The 10,127-nt window shown below is 35.9% G+C and overlaps 1 protein-coding gene across 1 annotated transcript; it reads right to left on the bottom strand.

Moving 5' to 3' along the window:
- Positions 1 to 7,251: 7,251 nt before the first annotated feature.
- LOC118833945 (olfactory receptor 1F1-like) lies at positions 7,252 to 8,187 on the bottom strand. The gene has a single exon (XM_036741378.1). The coding sequence runs from the start codon at positions 8,185 to 8,187 to the stop codon at positions 7,252 to 7,254; it is 936 nt and encodes a 311-aa protein (XP_036597273.1).
- Positions 8,188 to 10,127: the final 1,940 nt, after the last annotated feature.

Consider the following 10,127-nt stretch of genomic DNA (forward strand, 5'->3'; position numbering starts at 1 on the left):
ATTTGACATAATCAAAATTATCCATTTTGCATTTTGTAATGCTCTCTATCTCTTGTTGGGTCATGAATTCTTTACTTTTCCATAAATCTGATAAGTAAACTATTCCTTGCTTTCCCAAATTACTTAGAGTATCAGCTTTTACTCCTAAATCATGAACCCATTTTTGACTTTATTTTGGTATATGGTGTAAGATATTGGTCTATGCCCAGTTTTTGCCCTACCATTTTCCAATTTTCCCAACAGTTTTTGAGAAATAGTGAGTTATTAGCCCAGAAGCTGGCCTCTTCGGGTTTATCAAAGAGTAGATTGCTAAACTTGTTGATTTCACCTACTTGTGTACCTATCCTATTCCACTGATCCACACCCCTGTTTCTTATCCAGTACCAGGCAGTTTTGATGACTGCTGCTCTGTAGTACAGTTTAATATCTGGTGTGGCTAAGCCACCATCTCTAGCATGTCTTTTCATTAATATCCTAGATACTCTAGACCTCTTGTTTTTCCAAATGAATTTTGTTATTATTTTGTCCAGCTCAGTAAAAAAATTTTTTGGTAGTTCGATTGGTATAGCACTGAATAGATAGATTAATTTAGGTAAAATTGTCATTTTTATTATATTAGCTCGGCCTAACCATGAGCAAGTGATATTTCTCCATTTATTTAGATCTGATTTTATTCGTGTAAAAAGTGTTTCATAGTTATGTTCATATAGGCCCTGGGTTTGTCTTGGCAAATAGACTCCCAAATATTTTATAGTGCCTTCAGTAACTTTGAATGGAATTTCTCTTTCTATCTCTTGCTGTTGGGCTTTGTCAGTAATGTATAGGAATGCTGAGGATTTATGTGGGTTTATTTTATATCCTGCAACTTTGCTAAAGTTGTTTATTATTTCAAGTAGTTTTTTACTTGATTCTCTAGGATTCTCTAGATAAATCATCATATCATCTGCAAAAAGTGATAATTTAGTTTCTTCTTTTCCTATTCTAATTCCTTCAATTTCTTTTTCTTCTCTTATTGCTACAGCTAATGTTTCTAGTACCAAATTGAATAATAGGGGTGATAATGGATATCCTTGTTTCACCCCTGATCTTATTGGGAATGCATCTAGTTTATCCCCATTACAAATAATGCTTGTCGATGGTTTTAGGTAGATGCTATTTATAATTTTGAGGAAGGTTCCACTTATTCCTATGCTTTCTAGTGTTTTTAATAGGAATGGGTGTTGTACTTTATCAAAGGCTTTTTTTGCGTCTATTGAGATGATCATATGGTTTCTGCTAGTTTTGTTGTTGATATGGTCAATTATGCTAATAGTTTTCCTAATATTGAACCAGCCTTGCATTCCTGGAATAAATCCTACCTGGTCATAGTGTATTATTCTTGTAATGAGTTGCTGCAATCTTTTTGCTAATATTTTATTTAAAATGTTTGCATCAATATTCATTAGAGAAATTGGTCTATAATTTTCTTTCTCTGTTTTAACTCTACCTGGTTTGGGTATTAGTACCATATTTGTGTCATAAAAAGAATTTGGTAGGACTCCTTCTTCACCTATTTTCCCAAATAGTCTACAAAGTATTGGAATTAGTTGTTGTTTGAATGTTTGATAGAATTCACATGTAAAACCATCTAGCCCTGGAGATTTTTTCCTAGGGAGTTCATTGATGGCCTGCTCAATTTCTTTTTCTGATATGGGGTCATTAAGAAATTTCACTTCCTTCTCTGTTAGCCCGGGCAGTTTGTGTTTTTGTAGATATTCGTCCATATCTCTAAGGTTGTCAAATTTATGGGCATACAGTTGAAAGCCCTGAGACCCACAGATAGAAATTCGTTGTAAAGCCATCAAAAGGCAAACCAACATGAAGAAGAACACAAGAAAACCGAGGACAATAGATTCTTTTTATGGAGACAGGCAGGATCAAAATATCAACATAGAAGAGGATAGCAATGACACGGTAGATACATCAGATACCTCAAAAGCTAATATGAACTGGTCTCCAGCCCAAAAAGCACTGCTGGAAGAGCTAAAGGAGGATTTTAAAAACCAAATTAGGGAGCTAAAAGAAAATATGGAAAAAATGGAAAAAAATTCACTGATGAAATCAAGTCCCTAAAGAATAAGATTGGCGAAAAGGATACGAAGATTGAGAATCTAGAGAGAGAAAAGGACACCCTGAGAGGTAAAATCAACCAATTGGAAATGGAGACTCAAAAGCAAAATGTAAACACTAACTCATTCAAAATTAGACTTGAGCAAGTGGAAGCTAATGAATCTATGAGGCATCAAGAACTAATAAAACAAAACGTAAAGAATGAAAAAATAGAAAAAAAGGTGAAATATCTGATTGGCAAAACAACTGACCTGGAAAATAGATCCAGGAGAGACAATTTGAGAGTTATTGGCCTACCGGAAATCCACGATGAAAAAAAGAGCCTTGACAGTATCTTCGAAGAAATTATCAAAGACAACTGCCCAGAGGTCCTAGAACCAGAGGGCAAAAGAGTCATTCAAAGAATTCACCGATTACCCCCTGAAAGAGATCCCAAACTGAAAACACCAAGAAATATTATAGCCAAATTTCAGAGCTATAAACTCAAGGAGAAAATACTTCAAGCAGCCAAAAAGAAGCAATTCAAATATCGTGGAACTACAGTCAGGATCACGCAGGATCTCGCAGCTTCCACATTAAAAGACAGGAGAAATTGGAATATGATATTCCGAAAGGCAAAGGAGCTGGGACTACAACCAAGGATCAACTACCCAGCAAAACTAAGCATAATTTTCCAGGCAAGGCGATGGACATTCAATGAAATAAGGGAATTCCAGACCTTCCTGATGAAAAGGCCAGAACTCAATAGAAAATTTGATCTCCAAATACAAAACTCAAGAGAGACATAAAAAGGTAACCAGGGGGAAAAACCCCACAAACCTTATTAACCAATAAGGGCAGGTTGTTTACATCTTTATGTGGGATTATATCATCTTATGTATGTTTTTTATGTTTTACATATTCAAGTCATTCTGGTGAATGATACAACTAGTATGACAAATGAAAGGGATATACATAGGTTGTGAATGCCTGTATAAATTAACTGATGTAAAGATATAAAATATAAATTAGAGATATAAAGGGAGGGCTATGAGGGAAGTGGTAAGGAGGTAGTAGAAAAGGGTAAATTACACCAAAGGAAGTGGCATAAAAACATATTATAGTAGAGGGAAAGAAGGGAGGGAGAAGAGCAGTATTTGAGCTTTACTGTCATCTCTCTGATCTAGCTCAAGAAGGGAATAACATACTCTGATAAGTTTAGAAATCTAACTTGTCCTACGGGAAGTGGGAGGGTAAGGGGGGAAAAAGGGAGGGGGGTGGGCAGAAGGGAAAGGAGAAGTAGCAAGTGGGTAATGGTAAGATAAGGGAGGGGAATAAAGAGGGAGGGTTAACTGAGGAAAGTGGCGTTCAAAAGCAAAACTTTGCTGAGGAGGAGAAGGGGAAAGGGAGAAATAAAAGCAGAAACAGGGGAAATTAGGATGGAGAAAAAGACACAGATAGAAATCATAACCCTGAATGTGCAGGGGATGAACATTCTCACAAAACAGAAGCAGATAGCAGAATGGATTAAAAACCATAATCCTACAATATCCTGTTCACAAGAAACGCATCTGAAACAGGGGGATACACATAGGGTTAAGGTAAAAGGCTGGAGTAAAATATATTGTGCCTCAGCTAAAGTAAAAAAAGCAGGTGTAGCAATCCTAATCTCAGACAAAGCAAAAGTAAAGATAGATCTAATTAAAAGAGATAAGGAAGGACATTATATCCTGCTAAAAGGCACCATAAACAATGAAGCAATATCATTGCTTAACATTTATGCACCAAGTGGTAAGGCATACAAATTCTTAGAGGAGAGGTTAAGAGAGTTACAGGAAGAAATAGACAGCAAAACTATAATATTGGGAGACCTCAACTTCCCCCTTTCTGAACTTGATAAATCTAACCTCAAAATAAATAAGAAAAAAGTTAAGGAGGTAAACAGAATTTTAGAAAAGGCACATATGATAGACTTCTGGAGAAAACTGAATGGGGATAAAAAGGAATATACTTCTTCTCAAAAGTACATGGCACATACTCAAAAACAGACCATGTACTAGGGCATAAAAACCTCACAATCCAGTGCAGAAAAGCAGAAGTAGTCAATGCATCCTTTTCAGATCATGATGCAATAAGAATCATTTTTAATAAGGTACCATGGAAAAATAAGCTAAAAACTAATTGGAAACTAAATAATTTAATTCTAAAGAATGAGTGGGCCAAAGAACAAATCAGAGAAACAATTAATAACTTCATTCAAGAGAATGACAATAATGAAACAACATACCAAAACTTATGGGATGCAGCAAAAGCAGTTCTTAGGGGAAGTTTTATATCTCTAAATGCCTACATGAATAAAATAGGGAAAGAGGAGATCAATGATCTGGGCATACAGCTGAAAAAGCTAGAAAAAGAGCAAATTGAAAACCCCCAATTAAATACCAAATTAGAAATACTGAAAATCAAAGGAGAGATTAATAAAATTGAAACCAAGAAAACTATTGAATTAATAAATAAAACAAAGAGCTGGTTTTATGAAAAAACTAATAAAATTGATAAACCTTTGGCCAATTTGATTAAAAAAAAGAAAGAAGAAAATCAAATTACCAGTATCAAAAATGAAAAGGGTGAGGTCACCTCTAATGAAGAGGAAATCAAAACAATAATTAGGAATTATTTTGTCCAATTGTTTTTTCTGGAGAGGGACATCACCTTTCATCATAAGTCCCTCAGAATTGTCTTAGAATGACATTGTATTGCTAAGAATAGCTAAATTGGTCATCGTTAGATCATCATACAACATTACTGTGTAAAAATGTTCTTCTGGTTCTGTTCATTTCACTTTGCATCAGTTCACATAAATCTTTCCAGGTTTTTCTGAGAGTATTCTGCTCATAATTTCTCATAGCTCGATAGTATTCCACCACAACCATATACAACTACTTGTTCAGCCATTTTCCAATTGATTGACATCCCTTCAATTTCCAGTACTTTGCCACCACTAGAAGAGCTGCTATAAATTTTTGTACATATTTTTGTTTTTCAACTCTTTGGGATAAAGACCTAGTAGTGTTATTGTTGAGTCAAAGGATAAAGCAATAATTTTTAGATAAGTTTTTATTGACCTACTCTTCTTATACCATAATCATTTCTCCTTGTATGCTTCTCCCACATATAAAAGTGTTTTAAAAGGCAATGAAGAGAAAAAGAGGAGGAAAAAATGAGCATAACTGATCAACACATCAAAAAATGTCTGAAAATATGTAGAATCTAACCCACTCTGATAGATTTCTCAGCCCTGAAAAGAGGCATTGTCATTCTTCTTGGAATCCTATAATTCTTAAATTGTCTTTAGACATCTTGTCTTCAAGATCAGTATGTTTTCTTGTAATAGATCATGTTTCCTTTTAATGTTATTCTTTTTTGTTTCTCTTCATCCAGATTGTTCTTCACTTCTTTATATTTGCATTCATCATCATTTATGGTCTTTTTTTCCCCTTTGGTTAGCCTTGCCACAGTGGATTCAAGTTTTTTTTTTTAAATCTGCCAAATATTTCTGCTCTGTCCCTATTGTTTAGCTTTGGTTTGGCATAAGGTAGAAATGTAATAGCTTTTTTGATTGTTGATGATGATTCAGAGTTAAGGGGATATTTCCCCACAGTTTGAGGCACAAAATATCAAGTATGGAAGGATATTTAGACTTTCACCATGAATAGAACCACTCAATAGGAATGACAATTCAGGAGAATAGGTAATGGAGTCCATTAACTATGTCAAAGGCTACCAATGCCTAAGAAGTAAATTTTCATTCTAAGTTTTGATATCCCAGCTAAGGCAATTAGATGAAATTTTTGTTAAAATAACAAGGCAATTAGAATTGAGGAATGATTGATAACAATAGATAAAATGTCAAAAAGTTATGTATCATGCTTATTTGTTTCCTTTTTCTTTAGATCTTGCTCCTTTTACATCTATGGTGTCTTTGATCATATAGAGAGTAACTAACTAATTCATTTTGTTATTTTAAGGAAGATAAAATTTGTGAATACTATCACAGAATCATGTTGTCTCATAGTTAGAAAAACAGAAGAAGTCATCTAGCCCAACCTCTTATTAAAGACTCTATCTAAAGGATCCTAAAAAGTGGTTGTTCAGTTTCTGTTTGAAGACCGTCAATTGAAGACCTTTATTTATGGACAGCAACACTTTTTAATCCTTTATTGCGCTTCTAGATTTCTCACATTATAAAGGTTCTTTTCCTCCCAGATGAAATCTACCATCCTGTAATTCACATTCATTGATCCTACCTTACCTTTCTTTTTCCCAACAAAATATCTGGTTTTCTTCCATGTGACAGCACCTGAAACACTTGAGGACTCCTATGCTGTCCCCTCACCCCACCAAGAATGCCTTCCATTTTTTCAAATTAAACACTCTCAGTTTCTTCAAACAATTTTTGCATCAAATAATTTCTAATTTGTATTACCCTTAATCTACTGGTTACCCTCTTTTGAGTATGCTTTGGCATATTAATGTCTTTCTTTAAATCTGACGCCAAAGCACAAAATAATACATTAAATGTGTGATCCTAATAGGACCAAAATGATCATCTTCTTCACTTTATGTTATCTCTCTCTTCATACAATTTAAAATCACATTAGCTTTTTTAAAAAAAGTTTCTTCCATATTTATTAAGTCATATTTTGCGCACTAAAATTCCAAGTCTGTTTCTGTGCGAACTATTTTCTTAGTAATATCAGTCCCACTCTATACTTGTGATATTGAAATTTGAACCAAAATATATAGTTTTAGGTTTATCTCTATTTAATGCAATCTAATACAATTATTTATATTTTATTGGATTTGACCCATTATGCCAGCTTGTAGAAATCTTTTTTATCCCAATTCTTTCATTCAAAACACAAATTATTCTTCCTAGCTTCAAATCATCTACACATTATACAGACATGTTGTGTTTATCTTCATAATGCTTATATTTATTCAGTTCATCAAAATAAATGTTGAACACAACAGCACTGGGGACAGAGAGCTATTTCACACAACACTAATGACTCCTTTTCAGGTCATTCCTGACAACATATTAGCTCATTTTTTCTCCATGAAATATTCATCTATGTTGGAATAGGACAAAAATCATCATAATCATCTCTTGGAGAAACGTTTCAAGCCAAGAAGCTTCCCCAGGGCTCCTTTCAAGTCACTATTCCGAAGGCTATAGATGAAAGGGTTCAGTGTAGGTGTGACTACCGTATACATCACAGTTGCTATCATGTCTTTCTGGGTTGTGTGGGTGGATGTGGGGTTAAAATACACACCAATGACAGTTCCATAAAAAAGAGTGACCACAGAGAGGTGAGACCCACAGGTAGAAAAGGCCTTCCATTTCCCATGAGCTGATGGGACTTTCCACACAGCAGAAGCAATAGGAGTATAAGAGACTATAATGCAGATGAAGGGAATTAGAACTACTGGCCCTCCTAAAAAAAGAACTAACATTTCATTAATGTGGGTGTCAGAACATGAGAGTTTCATTAAGGTATTTATGTCACAGAAGAAGTGAGGGATTTTATTATTCATACAGAAGGTTAGATGGTCTATAAATATGCTATGAATCATTGCGATGAGGTGAGCAGAAACCCAAGGCACAGCCACCAGTAGGGCACAAAGGCGTGAGGTCATGACTGTACCATAGTGTAAAGGGTGACAGACAGCCAGGTAGTGGTCATAGGCCATCGCAGAGAGGAGGATGCTGTCTGATGCACCAAAAGCATTAATAAAATACATTTGAGCCAGGCATTCTGGATAGGAAATGGCATTACTTCCTAACAGGTAATTCACCAGCATTTTGGGAACTGTGGTGGAGGTGAAACAGAGATCAAGGAAAGACAAGTTGGAGAGGAAGAAGTACATGGGAGTATGGAGGCACGAATCAAAACAAATTGCCAGGATGGTGAGCAGGTTCCCCAGTGTTTCAATGAGGTACATGCCCAGAAATAACCTGAAGAAGAATCGTTGCTGCTCTGGATTGTCTGACAGGCCCAGGAGGAGAAATTCTAAGACCCCAGTTTGATTTCTCATTTCTCTGGAGTAAAAGGAAAATATTATGAGATTTCAGAAGTACAGAGTTCAAAATGAATTGTTTATTGCCTGATACACAGCCCCCAAACCGTCCAGAACAACCAGGACTCCTTGCTCCTAACTACCTTACACTTGTCAACCCACCCACTGCACCAGAGACATCACTGGGATAAACAAGGTCCAATGGATCCTCTTCTTCTCCCACATTCCCCTCCCTTGCCATCCCAAGCAATGATGGGGACTAAATGATGGCAGGCTTGATTAATCAGAACTGTTTGAATGGATTAGAAACCAAAAGTCATAATTAATGAGTCACTATCAGCTAAAATGTTCTCCGGGTATCTGCTTGTGGAACTGTTTTGTTTAACATCAATGACTTGGATGAAGGCAGATGTCCAGGTTGCTGTTCCACATCTGGTCCAATGGATCACTCATGCATGAACCAAACGGTTCAAATAAGCAATTTTTTCTTAACTAAAACACATTTCCATACTCTCTAGTTGAAACATTTCTTAGTAATATTGAAACAGTTCAGGTAGATGAAAATAAAATATTTCAGCAGGGAGATAGGTACTCTAGCATCTTTGGAGCTCATCACCAAAAGTTTAAAAATCTCTTTTCTGCTCTTCTTTCCTTGAGTCCCAGATCGATCCACCTGGAGTCAACTTTAACCCCCAAAGCCTCAGGTCTATACCACAACTTCCTTGCTTATAAGAATCTTTTGACTATTGTTGTCCTCAGAGAGTGGAGTTGGGAGAATGTCCCAGAGTCAGCTCTGGTGGCTAGTGATAGTCAATTGTCAAATTTTGGAAAGCACTAAAAATCAGAGCTTCTTTATTAATTGGTTGATTGTCTAGTCTTCAGAAAGTGATAAAGAAAATGTCAATAATGTAGATTAAATTTTAAGGTGTGTCGTACTGCTTTTTTGATAGAGCTAGTAGTTATGCCTTCTTCAGTCTACTCCTGGTAGAGGGTTAACTTGGCCCTTCCCAGTTCCATCAGTTTACTGGCCCACAGCAGCAGCGTTGGCATTTGCATCAAATTCTCACAAGACATAACATAACTTAACTAATAAATAGGGTATTAGGATCCACAAAGATGTTTGGGCTTAGTAAAATGAAATGTAGTAGGGATAAACATAGCCTTATTTTTAAGGTGCTATATAGGGGAATCAGGAAAAGACAGCAGTTTGTCTGAAAATGACCAACAAAAGTTGATAGCGTGTTGTAGCAACTAAAAAATGACTATATTGAGAGAGAGATTACCTCCAAGAGGAGGGAAGCAACAGTTTTACAGTCATCTGCCTTGATGCTCCATATCCTGACTCTCTGCCTTTTGAAAGACTATCACCAGAGGCTAGAATACTACCTCTCCTCACCAAAAAAAACCATCTTCCTTCAAGACTCAGCCCAAATCTCACCTCTTACAAGGTCTTTCTTGGTACCCCACCGAACCTTTTGCTAATGCCTTCCCTCTGTGATTAACTTCCATTTGTAGGGTAAATAACTTATATTTCGTAGTTGTTTGCTATGTGTCTCCTCCAGTAGAGTGTGAGTTCCTTAAGGCCTTAAGGAGAAGGATCTTGTTTTTGCCTTTGCATTCTCAGCATTTAACACAGTGCTGGCAGGTACACACTAGGCACTTAATAAATGCTTCATCACTGACTTTGTTGATTAGTTAATTGGTATACATACAGTTGGAGCATTGTGTTGAGTTATGAGCACCACATTGAGGAAGGACATTAGAAACAATGATAATGATACTGATAATAAAAATCTAATTTACATAGTGCTTTAAGTTTTGCAAAGCACTTTCCAAATATTAAGTCATCTGATCCTCAAATCAACAGTGGGAGGTAATGCTATTATTACCCTCATTTTAGAGATGAGGAAACTGAGGCAAGAGGCGGTTAAGTGACTTGCCCAGGGTTACTTAACTAG

This window comes from Trichosurus vulpecula, chromosome 1, assembly GCF_011100635.1.
Source record: "Trichosurus vulpecula isolate mTriVul1 chromosome 1, mTriVul1.pri, whole genome shotgun sequence".
Lineage (NCBI taxonomy): Eukaryota > Metazoa > Chordata > Mammalia > Diprotodontia > Phalangeridae > Trichosurus > Trichosurus vulpecula.